Here is a 22417-nt window from a genome sequence, read left to right as displayed (position 1 = left end):
TGGCTATAGAACGATCCAAAGCCTCCGAAAACTCCAAGATGGATTTACCCTCCCCATTCATCTCCCCTAGGCCAAAACCCCCACTACCTACATGTCCATTGAGATCCCCTCCTAGGAAAACTTTCTCTCCTTGGGGTATATCCTGAAGTACCCCTTCTAGATCCTCCCAAAATTTTACCTTAAAGTGTTCTGCTAACCCAACCTGAGGTGCGTACCCACTAATAACATTAAAGGTGTCCTGTCCCACTACCAATTTTAAGGCTATGATACGATCTCCTACTCTTCTTACATCCACGACATCCTTCTTCCACTCCTTGTCCACAATAATCCCTACCCCATTTCTTGATCTGATTTTTCCCGTATACCACAGCTTAAATCCCGAGTTGTCTAATTCTTTCGCTTTTTCACCTGTCCACTTAGTTTCTTGTAGGCACATAAAATTGATCTTCCTCCTCACCATAACATCCACTATTTCCATAGATTTTCCAGTAAGTGTGCCTATATTCCATGTACCAAAGCGAATCCTCCTGTCATGAACTAGCTTCTTTACCCACACCCGTTCACGAAAATGTGGGAACCCTTGCTTACTTTTCACTACATCCGGGCGGCGATGCAGCGGTCCTTGCTCTTTTGACACTGTACTCGAGCCATACAGCGCGTTGCTTCCGGGCAACGACCTAGCATTCACATTATTACGTAATTGATCTATGTCATAGAGATTCGACAAAGTTTTACGTTGGCTGTCGAAAGCCTAACGCAACCCTCTCCTTTTATCCGGGCTTGGGACCGGCTAAGAATAGCAAAGCTAACCTAGGCAGGATTAAAAGAATCCAAACAACAACTAAAAAAATTTACAATTATGAAATCAAAGGAATAAAATTATACATGCCAAATGAGTCACCATATCAACATGACATTATATAAAATTCATATTAGTATATTCTAATAAATGTGAGTTTGATTGATTAGAATGAAATTGAAAGAAATAGAAAGAAAGAAAATATTTAAATTAAGAGAATAATAAAAGTGTGAGATTCACACAAATTTTTTATAAAATTTCTTTTTTCTTTTCTATTTGAACTCAATCAACCATAGATTAGATAGTATAATTACAATAAGTGAAACACTTAACGGATGCAATTGGAATTTAGACATTAAAATTGTAGAATTAAGTCATTAATTTAACAAATACAAAATGTTATCAAATTATTCAGGTGTAAGTTTTTAATGTTAGAAACTTCCCCAACTCAGATTGTGAGTATCATCCATTTAGTTGACAGATGAAGAGAGAAAGTGAGCTGATGAAAAGATCCTGAATCAACAAAGAAGAGACGACACGACACACACACACACAAAAAAAAAAGCAAACAAGCTGACTCGGAGTTAAAATAGAAGAAAGGATTATCAGAGTCGCATTGTCGATTCAGAGAAAAAAAAATTGAATTCAATCTGATAGATCCTATCACAGCAAAAAAAATTGGATTGAATAAGGTGTTTCCGATTTCAAAAACAATCACACAAATGGTTAATAAAAGTTAGGTTTCTTAATTTCTGCTTCTTATTACATCATCTTAAATCTTTGGTTTTGGATCCATCCAATAATCATGGAGAGCATAATAAGCAAGCTCCGCAACCTAGACGCCTACCCTAAAATCAACGAGGATTTCTACAGCCGCACGCTCTCCGGCGGTGTCATCACTCTCGCTTCCTCCATTCTCATGCTCTTGCTCTTCTACTCCGAGCTCCGTACGACACCTTTCTCTCGTCGTTTTCATTCTTTTAAAACTTCTAATCGAAACTCATTGTCGTTTTTGCCACTGCCTCCAGGGTTGTATCTTCACGCTGTCACCGAGACCAAGCTTGTCGTCGACACTTCCAGAGCCGAAACGCTGCGTATCAATGTAATTTCTGATTTCCTATCCATTTAACGCTTAATAATTTGTTTATTTGAAAGAAGATTTTTGAATAATTGTGTGCGACGTAAATTAACTTGTCGTTATCGTTTTGATGGTGAAAATGCAGTTTGATGTTACGTTTCCTGCGCTTCCATGTTCCATACTCAGTCTTGATGCCATGGACATCAGCGGAGAGCAGCGTCTAGATGTTGTATGTATCATTAAAATCAAAATCAAAATAAAAAATACATAATTCATATTTTTCATTTTTAATTTGACAATTTTATTGGTATTTTGATGTGTAACTCTCAGAAACACGATATAATCAAGAAGAGATTAGACTCTCGTGGCAATGTGATAGAAACAAGGCAAGAAGGAATTGGTGCTCCCAAGGTAAAAACAAAAATACTATTATGTTTGTTTCTACAATTTTAATTTTGAAATTTGGCTCTGTTTAGATAATTTTGTCAATAAACACTCATAACAGAAAGAAAAATAATAAGATAAAATGAATTTAAACTAATTTATAGGAGTTTTCTTATTTAGTTTCTCATAAAATTGACAGTTATTTACTGTCGTAGTAATTGACACATTAAGTTTTCACACGGGTAACTGACTAAGCACATTTAGAGGCAACTTTCTCTTTGGAAAATGAGCTTGTGCTAGCCAGTTACATATGTTGTTTCCTATGAGATACTTTATGTTTCGTTTTTGCACTCCTTAAGAATAGATCAGTAGTGCTTTATCTATAATTTCTTCTTAAATTATGGTTTTAAGGACTTTTGTATTGCTCATTTCACCTTATTTTTGGAGCATTTTATTCATTTAACTCTTTATTTGATCAGATTGAAAAGCCATTGCAGAGGCATGGAGGCAGGCTCGAGCACAATGAGACTTATTGTGGTTCCTGTTATGGTTCTGAAGTGGTATGCCTGGTTTAAAATTATGCTTTATAGGAATGTGTTGATTTAATGCCTTGTGTATATATTGTTTTCTGGAGAGAAGAGAGCAGAGTTTGTTCATTTATAACAACGCTTGCCTGAATCTTGTGTCTATGTATGTTTTTACAGTCAGATGATGATTGTTGTAATTCCTGTGAGGATGTTCGTGAAGCATACCGTAAGAAAGGTTGGGCACTTTCAAATCCTGATTTAATTGACCAGGTTTGTCCTTATAACATCTTGACCTTGAGTTCAATATAACTCCTGAGGATCAAATATGATTCTGTTGATCCATACATATGAAATTTACCAATTACCAATGTGAGCAATGTTCATACTTTCAACTTATGAATATGGAATTCTCAAAGGGCACAATTCTGGCCACATATATATTACATAACAGATTATTTATCTGAAATAGTTAGAACTCTATTTATATGATCCATTTGAAACTATCTGCAATTTCAAAATTTTAATTAAAATGCTTTCTACCGCTTTTAACATGAGAAGCATGGTTTACTTCTTAATTTTCATTATAGAAGAAACTAGTTTTTCTCACAGACATCTTTACTTCATAGTAACGTTCTCATGAACTGTAAAATGAACTGAACTGTAAACAATCATTATTTTGCAATGCAGTACTGTTTGTTGATGAACAACCAGTTTTTGTTTTGCGATCCTTTTACTATTAATGATGAGTTTGTTGCTGGCGTTGCACTTTAATATATCTTACTTTTGTTTTGGATATGTGGATTTTTGTTTGATATAACAGCACACTTGCAGTTTGATACTAGGATGTAGAATATTTTTATATATAACAAAGGTTATCAAAATTGAGAGTCTATGCAAAATCATGTAGCTTCTGTAAATTCCTATCATAATACAAAAAATAAATAATGAAAACACCTATCATAATATCCAAACAAAATGTAATACTATATCTATAATGAATATTCATCATATATAAATTCATATATAGATAAACAAACTAAATAACAAAGTATAATAATACAAGCTAAAGCATAATGACAATTTAGTACTCAAGGACTTTGACCCACGAGTTTCAAAGTTCAAAATATCTATAAGCAACCAGTAAACCAAACTTAAGTTCATAGCTCAATACACAAAGCATAAATGCAATTTCACAAATCACGTGATGGTGGTTCACTATTTTCAGTACAGTGTAAAATGTTCCAAAAGTGATGGACAAGTTACAAGACACAAGATTAAAAATTGTCAAAAGAGAGAAGATAATGGTGGGGACTGGGTTCCCCTCATAGGATTGCAGCTGGGTTAACCTTGCTTTAGATGGGTTGTTCACCTCAGTTGGAGATGGGTCTGTTCACCTTGTTGGAACTGGGTTCACCAAGTCTGCATATTGGCTTCATTGTAGGCTTGTAACAATGACTTCATTAGAGCAGAGTTCACCACTTTGTTGCAGCTGGGTTGAGTCATTGCAGGCTTGCATCTTCATTTGCCACATCCATTGTAAATGGGTTCAGTCCATGATGTTGGATGCAGCTCTGGAGTTAAGTTTGTGTCACTATGAGGTTGAAGCCATACATTCAAATTTCATGATGCTGCTTTTTGGGGGTTCTAAAAGCAGTAAAACAGTGTTGTTTTGAGCTTTTTGTGGAGGCTGTAACATCATTCTAGTATAAAATTTTGATCAATTGCCCTCAAACTCGCAACTCTGCATGTTTACCTGAGTTTGCAAGTGAGAACTCGATTTTGCTACCTAGAATTGTAAACTAGTACGATTCAACGAGTTAAATCATGAGCTAGACAAACATGCAACAACATTTAGAAATGTTCATTTATATATTTCTTGGTTCTAGCTGGAGTCCTATCCAAGGAGAACTAAGTTAAATTAAACCCATAATGTGACTAATAAACCAACCAAAAGATTTCATTATGCTTCAGTGGTCAGTGCAGAGCATTGCAGTGAAAGAGTTTGGCTCAGCTTGATAACTCACTAGTAAATTGAATTATCAAAGGATTAAGGATGAATTCCTTAGTGATTTCATTTTCAATTACATAAATTGATGGATATGTCTCCTAGTTGATTCAAATATAATTGGCAGCATATGCTATATTTTTTTTCCCTAAATATTTTTAGCAAGTGTATCTTATCATATTTCACTTAGCTGTATCTTCCAACAATTATGTGGTCTTATTTATTTCCCATTCTCTTTTATTTAAATAATTCTTCTGCCAAAGTCAAATTTTAAATTTAATCCAGCCCCTATTTGACATATGATGTGTCACGTAGTGCAAAAGAGAAGGATTCTTACAAAGAATCAAGGATGAAGAAGGTGAAGGATGCAATGTGTATGGTTTCTTGGAAGTAAATAAGGTTGCAGGGAATTTTCATTTTGCACCTGGGAAAAGCTTTCAGCAATCTGGTGTACATGTACATGACCTGCTGGCTTTTCAAAAGGATTCTTTTAATGTAAGACATGATCTGTTATTTTGTATTCCCGTTGCAAAAAAACTATTGCAATTTCTACTAGACATTTTATAGCTTATATGAAATTTCAAAAACAACATAATATAATACTTTGTTATTTTTTCGCAAGAAGATTTCTTCTCATATTTCAAGACACTAACCTGTCAACTTGTAATTCAGTTAAGTCACCACATCAACAGATTAACTTTCGGAGAGTATTTCCCTGGTGTTGTTAATCCTCTTGACAAGTGAGCTCTTCATATTCTAATAGCCTTAAATCATGCCAACAATTTATCTGACTTCACTATTGTGTTTATATTCATTGCAATGCTTTCTTGATTATCAGCGTGCATTGGACACAAGAAACACCAAGTGGGATGTACCAGTATTTTATTAAGGTTAGCACTCTGGGTCTCTACACACTGCTTATTACTGAGTCATATTAAGCATAGATGTAATTTTCAAATTTTAATATTTGTGGTTTAAATTGATATAATTTAGTTAATGAATATTGCTTGTCTATCTCCATGTCCACTGTCTACTTCATAAAGAACATGTTGCTGTGAGTTGAGTCATTTCTTCTAATTTCACAAGCTATATGAATCAAAAGTCAGATACATTTGTGAATGTCAAATTTTGTTATATATTGGTGAGTATATCTAGGTTGGCATTGACTAATATTAGTTATGAAGCTTTTTTGAACATTCACATACAATGACTTTGAGATATGTCAAATTTTCTTGTTGAAACTGTATGCAATTTCCATTTATTTGATTTTATGGAAAGGTAATATATCTCTAGCTTGCATTTGTTTGCATTCACCAAAGTCTCCTGATTATATCTTCAAATAACTAATGGTGGGTCGTTATCTCAATTTGGGGAGAATAAGCATACATGTTATTGGGAGATTGCAGTTGTGAGATCAGTTTAGTCTTTTTTTTTGGCTATATCAGTTTGTTTTTTTACTAGTATTTGTGTATTTGTTATCTTATCATAGATACGCTAGATAGACATTGCTTCCCCTGTTTTGATGAAATTAAATTAATATGTTCTTTAGTTTCACAAATTATATTTAACCGCCTTCTTTATATTTTTCACCATACAAATTGTACAGATTTGTGTGTGATATACAATGCCTGTAAAATAAAAATGTATGGGGTATATTTGGTAAAATTTTGATGTTGGGAAGGGTGCTATAACTCCCAAAATTGTTAGGGAAGTGTTATTAATCAAAACTCAAGGTTATTGTGTAATTTATCCTTTTCAGTTTTGGTTACATCTAATGTAGTTTAAAGTTGCCACAAGGCATGCCTAAGGTTCTTGGGTGAGACGAGGGAAGGGTCCAGCACATCTTGCTACTCGAGGTGCTACGGCTTCTCTGTGGCACCTCTTCTCATGCCTCGATGGCCTTTTTTTTCCTCATTGCATAACAAATGAGCAATGAACTTCACAATTTCCAGCCCATAAAAGCTGTTGACTGTTTCAGCAACTGATTTTACATGGTATAACCAACAGCTACCATTATCAAGGAAAGCAATTAAGTTTTTTTCTTTAATTGTCGTTCTACTCTTCATTATACAATTTGGCACTTGCTATGACAATTTAAATTATTGATTTTATTATGTTTGTACCACCTACAACATGCTCCGTTTCAGTGATTCCTGTGGTATCCAAGTACCACACTCCTTCGGTCTGATTTCCTTGCATTTATCCTATATCTGTTATGTATTTTCAACTTCTTGCCACATGCTCCATTATTGTGCCGCAACTTACATTCTGTTTACAATGGCTCTATCACTGTCACTAGGAACACTTTAATGCCTGTATTTTTTTATTAGCTTTTTTATTTATAATTAATATAATAATTTTGTAATATTTTATTATTTTACCATAGAAATATCACGTGATACAATTTTTATACCTTTTACTTTAACAGTACCTATGGCAATAATCAGTAATGTTTTAAAACAGAGGTGAAAAGAAATATAGGGTAGCAAGAAACTCTAAAGCTTTTGGTCTTCAACTGAGCCAATGGCATTGGGTGATCCATATAGCTGACTTCTCCTAGTGAGATAAGACATTGTTGTTGTTGTTGGCATTAGTGAGACTGAGATGTGAACCTTTTGTCATCTCTCCCCTCAAGACATTGAAAGCCCTTAGCTCCTTAATATGTGGAATGTTGCACCAAAAATTCTATTTGAAGACTTATCAAATTTTGCCACTTGTTTTTGTTGTTTTTCAGGTTGTGCCTACAGTATACACTGATGTGAGTGGGCATACTATCCAGTCAAACCAGGTTATTAACTTATAAATTTCACTTTCTGGTATTGTTTTTTTCATTCTTGCTAGTGAAACGTGATACAAACTGGAAATGTTTTGCAGTTCTCTGTTACAGAACACTTCAGGACTGGAGACATGGGCCGTCTGCAGTCCCTTCCCGGAGTTTTCTTTTTCTATGACCTCTCTCCAATTAAGGTGGGTTTTACCCAACTATAATAGCTTTTGGCCGATGTTAAGATATGGAATATTAGTTAATAAATGCAGCTGGGCTTTTTCTTTACTGTTTTCTTTCAACTAGTTTTTCCCCCCCTTTTTCTTTCTTCTTTGATCTCATATTATACTGGAATAACATTTTGCAGGTTACTTTTACGGAAGAAAATGTCTCATTCTTACATTTTCTTACTAATGTTTGTGCCATAGTTGGAGGTAGATATGGATCTTCCACCATAACTTTTCACTCTTGCATAATTTGGCATGAATATCATTTCATTTGTGTGAATCCTGACCGAGTCATACTTGATGTCTATTGCATACAGGTATTTTCACCGTTTCTGGAATACTAGATTCATTCATCTATCACGGTCAAAGGGCTATCAAGAAGAAGATGGAACTTGGTAAATTTAACTGATGGGTGCTATTTGAGTAATTTCGAGCGAATGGCTCTCCAGAGACAATCTATTCAAGAGAAGGTCGACTACTGATTGAAATTCCCCTTGGGGTTCTGAGTTCTTCGGTTACAACAAAAGGATTTTGCCCTTAGATCAAGGTTGAAATGCCTAGATATCATGTGCAACAAATGCTACTTTGCCTTGATTCATATCTTTTCTGACAGCTCTGATGTTGTGAATGTTATGTGTTTTATGGAAAGTAGAGGGGCTTTTCCTTGCAGAAGCATCAAAAGGGAATCCATTAGGGAAAAATATAACTCAACAATGATAGTCTAAAATGAGATATAACTGTATAGGTGCATTTTTTTCTCTTTGGTAGAAGTTTTAATTATCTGCGTTTGTGGTTCTATTCTGTTCCAAAAAAATCATAATTGTTTCGTTGAAATCTCAAATATAGAAGTTGCATTTTAAAGGAGGAAAAATTCAAAGTTAGAAAATCAAATTGGATCAAGGGAATAACTGCTTCTAAATTCTGACGATGCACTGTCAAAATAGTTCTACCTTTATTTACTTGGTAAATTTTGTACAGTCCAACCTCAACCTTATCTCTCAAAGTGCGATGTGTCCTATTAACTTCATAATCGTCTCTGCCACCCTTCAGCCCAGATATTTCATCAAAGATTCTAAGTTTCTAACATAGGCATCCCAAGACAGCAGTTGTATTTTCTTCATTCTTACCAGAAATAAAACTTGAGTTAAAAAGAGTACGAATTCCAACCAATAAAAAAAAAAAAGAAATGAGGTAAAAAGAGTATGCTAGATGTTGGTTGTCAGTATTTGTTTGATTATATTCTTTGATAACGCAAAGCAGTGATTATATTCCTTCATACAATTCGTAAGCTCGAAGTTAAACTCCTCATTGCTCATTTTAGCCAAAGGTAACCACATCTAGTTTATAAGATTCTTGAATATTATCATCAAGCCCTGAATTTTAACCTCACCATTTCAATCATTGTCCCAAGTTGCTTCTATATATACATGTAAAAACCTTCAGTTCTACATTGTTACAAATCAACGTGCATAATGTTCCAACCATTTTACTATGTGACCATCTTAGTGCGACGTATCTATCACTCAATTCAACCTTTCATAGTTGAATGAAGCACAGTGTGACCTCATACATAGCATAATTCAAGAAATTTGTCAAATTGTCTTTTAATTTAGGTAACCAGACAACTAAATCTCCCATTCCAAGATACCAGTGTATATGAGGTGAACTACTCCCACCTATCTCACGCACGACTAACCTTTCAACAGTGTTACATATTTAAGTCAATTATTTAATTTCACACATGACAAGGTTGAGGTTTTTTCATATGTACATGAAACTTAAGAAAACGAAAACTGTTGATACATAATAATCTACACATTCTCAATTATTAATTATTGGGAAGAGTCACTATACACTACTATATCGTCTGAGAACTTTAGTGATTACTAGAATTTGGTAGGGTTTTTTATGCCAAAATGTTTTAGAGATGAAAAATTGCCTAATTTTGTGGCAAATAACACAATAACATTTTGGTAGGATTTCTTTGATATATATATATATATATATATATAACTCCTTTTTTAGGCAGATATATATAGTTCTTTTGATCAAGGAACATACATAAGTTTATTTTCTGATTCATTGTTACATTTACTTTTCGGAATGTATTGTAACTTTCACAAAAAAGTTCATAGCTAATTGTTGAATAAAAGTCTCAAAATATCTTAGAGAAATTAAAATTATAGAAACATATCTTATATATGAAGTGTTAATGAAATTTAGTTTGAATGCATTAACCATATAAATATTTTTGTACAGTATCATTTAATCATAAAAAATGTTATAATGTGATAAAATTGTTTATTTTTACAATAGTTACTTTAAAAAATTATATCAAAGATAATTTCTAATGGTTGAGTGTGAAAATATTAGGCTTAACGAAAGTTTTTTTTTTTAATTTGGGTCCTATTAAAAAAAATTGTTCCTTTTGACAGTGATAGAGCCATTGTAAAAATGAAATTATAAGTTTTCATTTTTTTTAATTTTTGTTTTTGTAAGTTTTTTTTTCATTTTTAACTCTTGTAAGCTAGTATTTTTTTAACTTTATTCTCTTTAAGATTACAATTTTTTTCATTTTTAATTCCAGTAAGTTCACAATTTAGGGATAAAAATTGAAAAAGCTCAAATGTATGGAAACTAAAAATGAACAAAACAACTTACTAATATCAAAATTAAAAAAGCACAAAGTTAAAAAAAACTAAAAAAAATACAAAGATTAAAATAAAAAAATAATAAAAACTTATAGGAACTAAATTCACTTTTAAGTCAAATATTCATATTGATAGTGCCAGAAAATTAAACTCGTTATAGATAAAAATAATAATAATTGTTTGTTGTTATAATTGTAAAGCAATTGCAATTGAGCTATAGATGTTCAATTAGCATTATATTGGTCCCATATTTCCCCTCCTCTATTTTATATAAGTGCTTGCACCTCCTTTCTAATTTTTGAGAAATTTCAATTCTCAAGGCATTTCAATTTTTCAATAACCTCTAAAATCGTACTTGGTTCTTTTCTCCGATGCTAATTGGGAGCATCCTCCCTTCCTAACGCAGGATATGCAAGCACCAATTTGGCAAGACTTGGCTTCAAACTGATTTATTAGCTGTCCATGTTCAAGTTGATCGTCTTGTTATCAATATTGACTCAAAATCTATGGTTAAGGACAGTTTCAAGCTTTTCCATCGAGTTGAAGTAGAGATTTTCGTTTTGGAGTGTCAATGTGTTTATTGTGTTGCTTGATACCATATTAATTAGTAAGATTAGTACAGATAGCTAGCCATCAAGCAATGGTCTCAAACTTAAAACTTATGCAAATACAAATAAATAAGTTGATAAATCTAACAAAGAAGAGATTGGTTTAATTCAAACACTTAGTGCATGTTTGGATTGAAGTTATAAATGTTGCGTGTGCGTTCTAATACAAATTCAACGAATAAAAACAAAAGCAAAGGTGTTAATCCTTTGACAAAATTACTTTTAGCTCAAAAATATTTTTTTACTTAAAAATCAAACATGCACACAGTGTTCTTATATCCAGTCCCAAATACTGGTTGAGAATTTTTTCGAGTCTGTAGATTTTCAGGTTAACAATTCTGTAATGTGTTTGTTTATGAGGAAATTAAGCCAAATTTTATCTGCTTTAACCTTAAAGCATATATAGTACTAAGTGGCAGTATATTTTAAATATTCACCTTGCTCCCCTGTCCCTTTAGTGAGGGATGTGAAATTCATACTATATATTGACCACGTGTAAGATGTTCCAACTACTAAATACTTGCCCAAACATAGCTTATCAAATATCAATCTGTTCAAATTTGTCAAACATAATCAAGAAATTTAAACTTAATATCACATGCTTAAACAATGAAAACCTCATTATTAAAACAATGAAAACAATAAATATATGCAATGCAAGTGGTAGCTAGCTCATCTACATGACTACATGTGCCATGGTCTTAGTTTGTCTAGGGAGAATTTTTAGAAAGTTGAGTATAGCTGTTAGAGCTTTAAAAAATATGACACTGATTATTAAATAGCTTAAGCACAACTATATGTTTTTCGACGGGGATGATAGTTTGAAGAACTTGACTAACCATTTACAAAAAAATTAGAAGGGTATAAATAGTTATGTTCAAAATATATCATGCGATTATGGAATTATTTAATTGTGATATCATGCAGAGAAAGTATTGATCTAATTATCTAAACCTTCCGATAATGAAATATACGGTAAACTGAATAAATTCTCTAGGCATGAACATGTATTGGTCCGGGTTAAAGGAATTCAGACCTCTTAAGTATGTCATTTTGTGTTCTATCATAATATTTTATGTATATGAAAAATATTGTTACGAAGGATTCTTGCATTAACGCTTAATCAAACCTAAAGAAATTATAAAAGATATTTAATTCGATTGAACAGTGTACACGAGTTGTTATAAATCCAATGTCCGGTCCCTGATTTAATTCCCGTAGATAAAAAAAAAAAAAAAAGAAGAAACTAAATAAAGAAATTATTCTCTCGAAACCCCACTTATCAGGTGAAAACATATTTTAAAAAACAAAAAGAATAAACAGATACTCTAAGTCTCTAGGTACTAAGTAAGATAACTAATTCATTATACTATAATAACTGTCGAGCAATCAGACAATTAAAAATAATATATATTGTTGAGTAACTCCTGATTTTGGATTTACTATTTACTGATTCTAGCTAGTTTGCTTAGGTTAGTTGTGCTTTGGTTAGTCAACCAAGTTGGTTATCCTTGTAACTAATTATAAATAATGTACTCAGCTTCCTTCACAAAGCAAGTAATATCAATATTATTTTCTCCTTTATTCGGCTACATATTCTTTCCTTTTTCTGCACTATTGCTCCTCTTGCATTGCGATTTGTTCTTCATTCTTCATGAGAGGATCAAGTTTTGATATGGTATTAGAGCACTTCGATTGAAGAGGTCTGATGTGCCACTCTTCGCATCATTTTTTTTTCACACTCTGTTTTCACTTCTGTGGTCCATTCTCTGCTTCTGCGGTTTTCGGTTTGTTCAATTCTTTGAAATTTCTTTCTATCTTCCTCAATTTCAAAAGAATCTCTACTCTATTGATTGAACATGAACACAGAAACTGACCAATCTTTGAATGTTCATAGTTCCTATTACCTTCACCCTAGTGAAAGTTTAGCAATAACGCTTGTATCTCCAGTTCATGATCCAACGAATTATAATTCTTGGATTCGTTCAATGCTTACTACTCTGAGTGCAAAGAACAAGGTTGAATTTGTGGATGGAACTATCTCACAACCAGTCATTACACATCCTCTACATTCTGCATGGAAAAGATGCAATAATATGGTGATATCATGGATCGTTCACTCAGTCTCAAGCTTTATTCGCCAAAGCCTTCTCTAGATGGATAATGCCAGAGACATATGGAAAGATCTGAAGACCAGATACTCTCGAGGAGATTTATTGAGAATCTCTTATCTGCAATTCGTCAAGGTGATTGCTCAATTACTGATTATTTCACAAAGTTAAGAATAATTTGGGATGAACTTGAAAATTATAGACCTAATGCTACTTCCACATGTGTAAATAAATGTACATGTGATGCTCTCCTATGTGTTATAGAAAGAAAAACACAAGATCATATTATGCAATTTTTTAGAGGATTAAATGATCAATTCATTAATGTTAGGTCTCAAATTTTAATGATGGATCCATTGCCTATAATTTACAAAACTTTTTCCTACATCGTGCAACAAGAAAGACATATTATGGGGATGAATCATATTGGAAATTTAGATTCTAAGGATATCATGATTAATGCAGCAAGTTCTACATCTAATCATAGATGTTCTTTTTGTGGTAAAGCTGGCCACACTGAGGATATATGCTATAGAAAACATGGTTTTCCATCTAGCTCAAAAAGAAGAGGAGGTCTAGGTTCGAATAATATGTCAGGTTATGGCAGAGGAACAGACATAGGAATGTCAGGCAGAGGAACAGACATAGGAATGTCAGGCAGAGGAACAAAGTTGTGCACCCATTGTGGTAGATATGGACATACAGTGGAGGTTTGTTATAGAAAACATGGATTTCCCTTGATCATCCAAGTCATGAAACCAATCAAGGAGCAACCATCAACAACATTATCGCCGGAGAAAATTCAAAACATGATACTGATCTTACATTATATACTATTAGCCATGATGTTAAATTCACTCCACAGCAGTATCAAGCTTTATTGGCTTTAATACAACAACCTGGTAATGGAAACTCTGCATCTCCCTCTCCTCACATCAACCAAATCAATAGTCATCCAGTTATAGGTAATATTGTTTTTTGTTTTTGCTATATGCAACATTAATAAAAAAAAAATCTACAACATCATGGATATTAGATTCTAGTGCATTTGATCATGTCTCTTCCTCTTTGAATCTTTTTAATTCTTATCAGCAAATCACTCTCATAATAGTTAGACTTCCTACAGGTCAACAAGTTATAGCTACACACTCAGGCACAGTTCAAATTTATTATTCCCTTTCCCTTTTTAATGTTCTATACTTACCTGATTTCAATTTCAACTTAATCTCTATTTCTAAACTAACATTTTCTTTATATTCTAAATTGATTTTTTCTGCTAATAATTGTTTCATACAAGCAGAGAACAACCTGAAGAAGATTGGTACAGTTTATTTAGTTGATGGACTTTATAAGCTTGCAGCTGCCATTGTTCCTGAAAATTCAGTGAGACACAACATTGTTGCCTCTACTTTTTCTTGTAATAAACAGAAAATAGACCTTTGGCATTTTTGCCTAGGACATCCCTCCCATGATAGATTAGTTGTCATAAAACAATCGTTTCTTAATATTTTCAGTAATAAATCTTTTGTTTGTGACACTTGCCACTATGCCAAGCAAAAGAAATTACCATTTCTGAACAGCACTTCCCTTTCCCCTAAACCTTTTTCTTTAATTCATGTTGACATTTGGGGCCCTTCTCACATTCTATGAATGACCACAAATATTTTTTGACAATTATTGATGATCATTCTAGATATGTATGGTTTATTTTAATGAGCACAAAAAGTGAAACACAACAACACCTCAGATTTTATTACACTTATGGAAAAGCAGTTTGACACAAAAATTAAAGCAATTCAAAGTGATAATGGTGCAGAGTTTATAATGAAACAATTTTATGCATCACAGGGAATTATTCACCAAACTTCATGCATAGAAACACCATAACAAAATGGAATTGTTGAAAGAAAACATTAACACTTTTTAAATGTAACTTGTGCACTCCTTTTTCAAGCCAATTTACCACAAATTTTTTGGTATTTTGCTTTATCTCATGCAGCATTACTCATCAATTGTTTGCCAACTCCTTTTGTAAACAACATATCTCCTTATGAAAAACTTTTCAACAAACCATTTGATTTTTCATATTTAAAATTTTTTGGATGCTTATGTTATATCAGCACCATTACAACAAATCGAAAGAAACTTAACCCAAGAGTTGTTGCTTGTGTTTTCCTTGGTTTCAAACCAAATAATAAAGGTTACTTAACCTTTAATTTACAAACTCGTGCCATTGAAACATCCCAAAACATAATATTTTATGAAGATCACTTTCCCTATCTCCATATTGACAACAACATTGCTCATGATACTGAAAATCTACCTCAAATCTTACCATCCCATAATCCCCTTTATGATGTTCCCCATGATGATCCTACTGATCCAACTTTTACTATTGATATACAACCACCCCAACCAATTTCATCTGTTGTCCCTCGTCGACCTGAACGACCTCGACAAAGGCTTGCTTATTATAATGATTTTCATACTGATTTTACATCAATTGTTGCCTCTCTTCCATCAGGTATTTGTTATCCCCTCTCCTCTGTTCTTTCATATCATAAATTGTCCCTCGCACATAAAATTTTTATCATGTCTATTAGTTCAATTTCTGAGCCAAAGTCATATGTTGAGGCTTCTAAACAAGATTGTTGGCTTAAAGCCATGAAAGATGAAATCGCTAACATGGACTATAATTGACCTTCCTCCTCACAAGATTGCAATTGGTTGTCACTGGATCTATAAAATTAAACACAAGGCTGATGGTAGCATAGAGAGATATAAATCTAGATTGGTGGCCAAAGGATACACTCAACTTGAAGGCTAAGATTTCATAGACACTTTCTCACCTGTTGCTAAGATAACCTCTATTAGATTACTTTTAGCTTTAGCAGCTATGAATAATTGGCATTTGACTCAACTAGATGTCAATAATGCTTTTCTCCATGGTGATCTCCATGAAGAAGTGTATATGCAACTTCCACCTGGTTTTAATCAATCTCAACTTGGAAAAGTTTGCCGCTTACAAAGGTCCCTTTATGGTTCGAAACAAGTTGTGTCAATGGTATGAAAAACTCTTTTTATTTTTAGTTTCTCATAACTATGTTCAATCTCCCTCTGATCATTCTCTATTTTTAAAGAAACACGCCAATTCCTTCACTGCCCTTTTAGTTTATGTTGATGATATAGTACTCACGGGCAATGACAATTCTGAAATCATAGCCATAACCAACCATTTACATGTTGCCTTCAAAATCAAAGATCTAGGAAATTTAAAATTTTTCTTAGGCTTTGAAGTGGCTAGAAACTTGTCGAGGATTCATATTTGCCAACGCAAATACGCGTTAGACATCCTGAATGACTCTGGTATGTTAGCTTCCAAGCCAGTTAGTACCCCAATGGATTATGGAACCAAGTTACATGTCAATTCTGGAACCCCTCTCTCGGATAATTGCTCTTCTTCTTATAGACGTCTCATTGGTCGTCTCATCTACTTGACTAATACTCGACCAGACATTAATTATGCAGTTCAACATTTAAGTCAATTTGTTTCTAATCCTACTACTGCTCACCAGCAAGTCGCATATAGAATCCTAAGGTACATCAAGGGAGTTCTAGGAACTAGTCTTTTCTTTCCTGCTAAAAACACCCCTCAACTGAAAGGTTATAGTGATTCAGATTGGGCCAGGTGTATTGATACAAGATGTTCAGTCACTGGTTTTTCTATTTACCTTGGATCTTCTCTAATTTCATGGAAATCAAAGAAGCAAGCAACAATCTCCAGAATCTCCAGTGAGGCAGAGTACAGAGCATTGGCAAGTGCTACATGTGAAATCCAATGACTCACTTATCTTCTTGAAGATTTTTTCATTCCTTTCATCCAACCTACACTACTTTTCGGTGATAACAAATCAGCACTCCACATTGCGTTCAACTAGGTCTTCCATGAAAGGACCAAACATATTGAAATCGATTGTCACATTGTTAGAAATAAGGTTCAAAGTGGCTCCTTCATCTTCTTCCTGTATCATCCTCTCATCAGACTGCAAACATTTTCACTAAAGCTCTCCTCCCTGTAGCTTTTCAGTCTCTTCATTCCAAGCTCGGAATGTCTGATAGCCATTCTCCAGCTTGTGGGGGCATGTTGACTAACTCCTGATTTTGTATTAACTAATTCTAGCTAGTTCGCTTAGGTTAGTTAACCAAGTTGGTTATCCTTGTAACTAACTATAAATAATGTACTTATCTTCCTTCATAAAGCAAGTAGTATCACTATTATTTTCTCCTTCATTATGTTACATCTTGTTTCCTTTTTCTGCACTATTGCTCCTCTTGCATTGTGATTTGTTCTTCATTCTTCACTAGAGAATCAAGTTTTGACACACACACACACACATATATATATATATATATATATAATATGTTATTAACACACTTTTACTTTGGTTTCGGTGTGGGGGGAAAGTGTTGTCGTGATTCATGTGAAAGCCTTTTTGTTTTCTAGTACTGATAGTGCATAGTTTTGTGAACATAAGGACAAAGTTTTTGATTATTGGGAGGTGGTGTCTCCGTTCGAAGCAAGGTTCAGTGAATGGAATAACATAACTGTAAGTGGAAGGGTGGGTTTTTACGGTACGTGAATAGATTCCCATGCCCGCATGCTATGCTTCGGGTTTTTCGTCGTCAACTTGAGTAGTTCAACTTCCATTCTCCAAGGTGAAGTTAAAAAAAATTCCAAATGACAGAACATTTTCTGTAGCGTAGAATTTGTGCAAAGGAAAAGGATTTTGTTCTCATACTGTAGAGATCTTGAGATAGATTTGAAGCAAAAACAGATAATTGATTGATGGGTGATATCTAAAAAAAGTAGGGAAACAAATAAAAGTTGTGTTACCAATATAAATTATCACTATTTCTTTTTGTTAGCATGTAATTAAGTATTATTAATTTGACCAATAATTAATCTTCCATGAAAAGTTTGACTGATATGGGTGTATAAAAATCAATTAGGAAAAAACTGAAAATCGAATTGATTTAAGTGATTCAATTTTTAAACTGATTTTAAGAATTAAATCGATTTCAAATTAATTTACAATCCTTTTTTTCTTTGAAAAATTATTCTGATTTTTTTAAAAACCAGTTAAATTTTATTTAACCAAACTAATTTGATTAAAAAGTAGTTTAGCTAGGTGCAGTTTAAAAATAATTCGTTCAAACTAGTTTATATGCACATTCCTTCCTGATGATCGACCACCTTAGATGGAATCAACTATCAATCAGATCATCAACGACTTATTGGTACATATGGCTACTGATTGTTTGAGTTGTGAAAAAAAATTACTCTAGTGAAAATTGAAAACATGAATCTATTGTTACACAGCCCAGGGTCTAAACAAAAATCTCGATCCTCAATGGCTTGTGATTTTAATTTGTTGCTAAAATCTGTGTTGAATAATTCCGACACACCTCACATGGATCGTGTTTAGCACCTTCACACAAATCAAAATTCACTCTTCACAGCATACAAGGGTTAGTTAGATTTTTATTAAAAGAAAATTAATTTGGACAGAATTGATTTTAAATTGAGAAACATAAATTAAACACAATCACAACTTTAATATCAAACCTTATAATAATAATAAGTTGATTATTATTTACTGTGGTAATCCAAAACCTTACTCTTAATCGTTGCAGGAATAGCCATTAGTTGGTCATTAAACTTCATCTGATACTGAATCCAGATGCGCATTTCTATATTATTTCCTTTTAACATTTTTAGTATGATCATGGAATTCAATGAATCATAAACCTCGCAAATTGATCAACTAATGCTAAGTCTAGAAGGAAAATATGATCGATCTTGGGAATTGCATGTACAGATGATCAAGTCATACTAGATAAAAAGGGACACAAACACCCTACCTCAATTGTCACAAAGAAAATAAAATCGATTGTTCATACAAGAACCAAACACAACTACCACATGGTCCAAAATGTGAAACAAACTAGTACAATATGTAAGCTGAAATACAAATACATTCATAAATTGAGATACAAATAGAATTGAATTACATCAATAATAGTACTTGGACGAACACTAAAACATAGACAAAGACCTAACCCGGAATCATTCTCCATGGCCAAGCAAGAAAAAAAAAACCAGCTGACCAAGGTAGAGAGATTTACATCATATTGACCATCGAATAGCCAATAAGCAAATTTAAAAAAAAAAGAAAAAGAAAAAAGACTAACATAATCCAAATCCTACAAGTAGCACTGCAATCTTCAAAAACTCAATTGCAGCAGCCACAAGAGCAATCCTAATTATAACTAAATTATTAATTACCCACAAGACTAGACATAAAAATAAAAAACAAAGAGTCTTCAGAGAGAATCCCAATCGATCTCATAAGAAGGAAACTTTTGCAAATTAAAATGTGCTGAAGCATCCTCCCATTGCGGCTCGGTTACATCAAAGGTAAGATCAGACAAAGCAGAAGAATCCGCAGAACCCTCACTTTCAGGAGACAGAGCAGCAGCACCGGAACCCGAAGCTTCAGGTTCGGGCTTCGCCTCCAGGTTCGGACCTTGCTTCGACTTCTTCCCCGACCTGGCACCCTTCTCGTTCTTCCCTTGCTTCTGCATTTCCGCCAAGTTCGCGCAGATTGCGTCGAGCTTAGCGTCCACCGCAGCCTGCATAGGCTTGTACTCCTCGCCGGGGCACGAGCCTTTCAGGTTCGGGAAGTTCAGCCTCGCCAAGTCGCCTCGGAGCCTGTACGCGGCTTTGTCGTAAGCCAAAGCGGCTTCCTCGGCTGTGTCGAAGGTTCCGAGCCAAAGCCTGGTTCGGTTCTTCGGTAGCCTTATCTCCGCCACCCACTTCCCCCAATGCCTCTGCCTCACGCCCCGGTACAGCTTCGTGGGCTTCGCCGGCCCACCAACGTGCTTCATAGGAACGGGCTTGGGGCCCAAGAAATTAAGAGAGAGCGAGTTCTGGGCTTGGGCTTGGGCTTGGATCTGGGAAATCTGAGACGTGCTTAGGTGGTTGAGCCCGAGAAGGGAACTTGGTTGTTGCTCAAAGCCTATTAAGGGTTGTTGGTTTTGGAATAAGTAGGCAGAGGGGGTGTATGTGGAGAAACTGGGGTGTGGAGGTAGTAAAGGAGAGTAAGAGGAAGGTGATGGTGAATCTGAGGAGAGAATAGAGGGAGTTGAGGAAGGACAAGTTTTCATAAAAGGTTCTAGAACTTCCATGAGCTCTCCTCTGAATGGATCTGACTGAACTTGTTGTGATGTTTCGTTGTAGAAATTCATCGTAGCTGCCATATAAAAATTCAATTTTCCAACTACACACACAGATCTTAGATTAAAAAAATCAACCTGTGGTTTTTAAATATTACAACAAAAAAGGATGGGAGAGGTTTAAAATAGACAACCCCTTAAATCCAAGAAAGAAAAAAAGAAAGAGAGCTTTTGAGGGATCAAAAACAACCCTCGCGGCTGAACGAAAGAAAATAATAATTTTTTAAAAACAAACAAAAAAAAAGCTGGATCTCGATTCTGAAAACACCTGGCTTTCGAGAAAATTTTTCAAAGTTTGAATCTTTTTGGTGAGGCAAACCCAAAAAATCACGAGTTGAAAGACAGATGATTAACAGAAAGGGATTCAGAGAAGCGGGGAGTAACAGAGGGGGGAAGAAAATAAGAGATTAGAAGATTAGAGAAAAGAAAGTGAGAACCACAGAAAATGAAGAGAAGAGAAGAGAAGAGAAGTGTGTGTTTGGTGAGAAACTCTCTCTGGGTCACTCTTGGATTTGTGTTTCTGAGTGGGAGTGGTTTATATAGCAGCCGGCCAAGTTGATTAGCGCGGTTAATTGGTAAATTAATTAGAAAATTTGGGATGTCAGTAAGCACGGGTTAGTTTACGCTGATTCTTGATTTCTTGTCATGACGCAAGACAGCTTCGGTCTGATTAAGGTTAAAGCCAATGAGAGAAGGACACGCGCCGCTGCTTTGGTTGCAGAAGACACGTGCCCACTCCCGTCGGTGTTTTTAACGTTGCTGCGAAGCCTGTTTGACCATGTCTTTCCGCGTTCACACCACACCCCACTCTGCATTCAATTCCAAGCTAACGTTTTTTCTTCTTTTTTAATTTTTAATATCATTTTTACTTTTTCCTATAGTTTTTATTATGAAGGTTAGTGGATAAGTTTGTCTTCATTTTTTTTTCTTATGAGCTGCGTTTTATGTTATAATAGTAATAAAAAAAAGGCAAATATTCATTCAGTGTTCATTATAAAATATAGATGGAACGTTAAAGGTTAAAGCTAAAAGTCTAAATTATATATTGTAAAATTTTTATATATTATAGTTTTTAAGGTGAGTCTCATTTAATTCTTTATTGTTTTGCACAATTCAGAAAAAAGGAAGGATTATAAAACTTCAACTTTTCTATTTGCTACTCTTCCATTTATTTTAGAGTATCAGAAAAAAAAGTCTTAAAAATATAAATAAACTAAATATTTCCTTTAATTGAATGATCAATTAAAGAGAGAAGAAAACTAATCTAATTTGATATAAAATTAAAAAAAAAGTGTCACAAATGATAAAATACATAATTATCTCAGAATGAAAATAATTATGAAAGTCATATCATTTTAAGAATGACCGGTCAAATCTATTATTAAATGTAAATTAATAGTACATATATTTGAGGATCAATAAGACTATTCTGATTTTTACGGTTTTATTATTTAATTTATAGGGCCTTTTTTATATCACTCTTTTTTTACATTTTTCTTCCTCTTTTATATCATTATTCATATACAAAAATATGTTGATGAAAATATACAATTATTTTGTGTGGAATATTATAATAAAATAATTTAATCATTTTATCAATTCATATTTTTAAATTACAATAAAAATTAATTTTAAATGTATTATTAAATTTAGTATAATATATTTAATCATTTTAACAACTAATAGTAATAAAAAAGTCATTTAAAATTATATTTCATGTACAATATTTAAATACACAGTTTTATTATTTAATAAGTCTACATTTATCCTAAAAAAAGTCTACATTCAATTTATTCATTATACTAAAGATTTTAATTTTGGGACACAATTTTAAATTATTTTTTAAATAACTCAAGATGTGAAACTTGTTGCATTAGATTTATTGATTTCTAATAGACTCACTTTTCACATTATTTTTTATCATGCTTATGGGTTTTTTTTAATCGAACATCAATTGAATTTTATTA

General features: G+C 33.5%; 2 protein-coding genes across 2 annotated transcripts; one reads left to right on the top strand and one right to left on the bottom strand.

Annotated features, from left to right (window-relative positions):
- The first annotated feature begins 1184 nt into the window (after positions 1-1184).
- LOC100797114 (endoplasmic reticulum-Golgi intermediate compartment protein 3) lies at positions 1185-8582 on the top strand. Its single transcript, XM_003542395.5, has 13 exons — positions 1185-1746; positions 1828-1901; positions 2023-2106; positions 2208-2288; positions 2741-2821; positions 2966-3058; positions 5109-5288; positions 5466-5533; positions 5632-5683; positions 7528-7581; positions 7668-7760; positions 7925-7991; positions 8102-8582. Exons 1-13 carry the CDS (start codon positions 1605-1607, stop codon positions 8191-8193), a joined length of 1161 nt encoding a protein of 386 aa, XP_003542443.1. The 5' UTR covers positions 1185-1604; the 3' UTR covers positions 8194-8582.
- A 10590-nt stretch (positions 8583-19172) lies between these two features.
- Positions 19173-20971, bottom strand: LOC100802961 (ethylene-responsive transcription factor RAP2-4). Its single transcript, XM_003542406.5, has one exon. The coding sequence runs from the start codon at positions 20472-20474 to the stop codon at positions 19539-19541; it is 936 nt and encodes a 311-aa protein (XP_003542454.1). The 5' UTR covers positions 20475-20971; the 3' UTR covers positions 19173-19538.
- Positions 20972-22417: the final 1446 nt, after the last annotated feature.

Source organism: Glycine max, chromosome 13 (genome assembly GCF_000004515.6).
Source record: "Glycine max cultivar Williams 82 chromosome 13, Glycine_max_v4.0, whole genome shotgun sequence".
NCBI classification, from domain to species: domain Eukaryota; kingdom Viridiplantae; phylum Streptophyta; class Magnoliopsida; order Fabales; family Fabaceae; genus Glycine; species Glycine max.
This window is presented reverse-complemented; position numbering and strand designations above follow the sequence as displayed.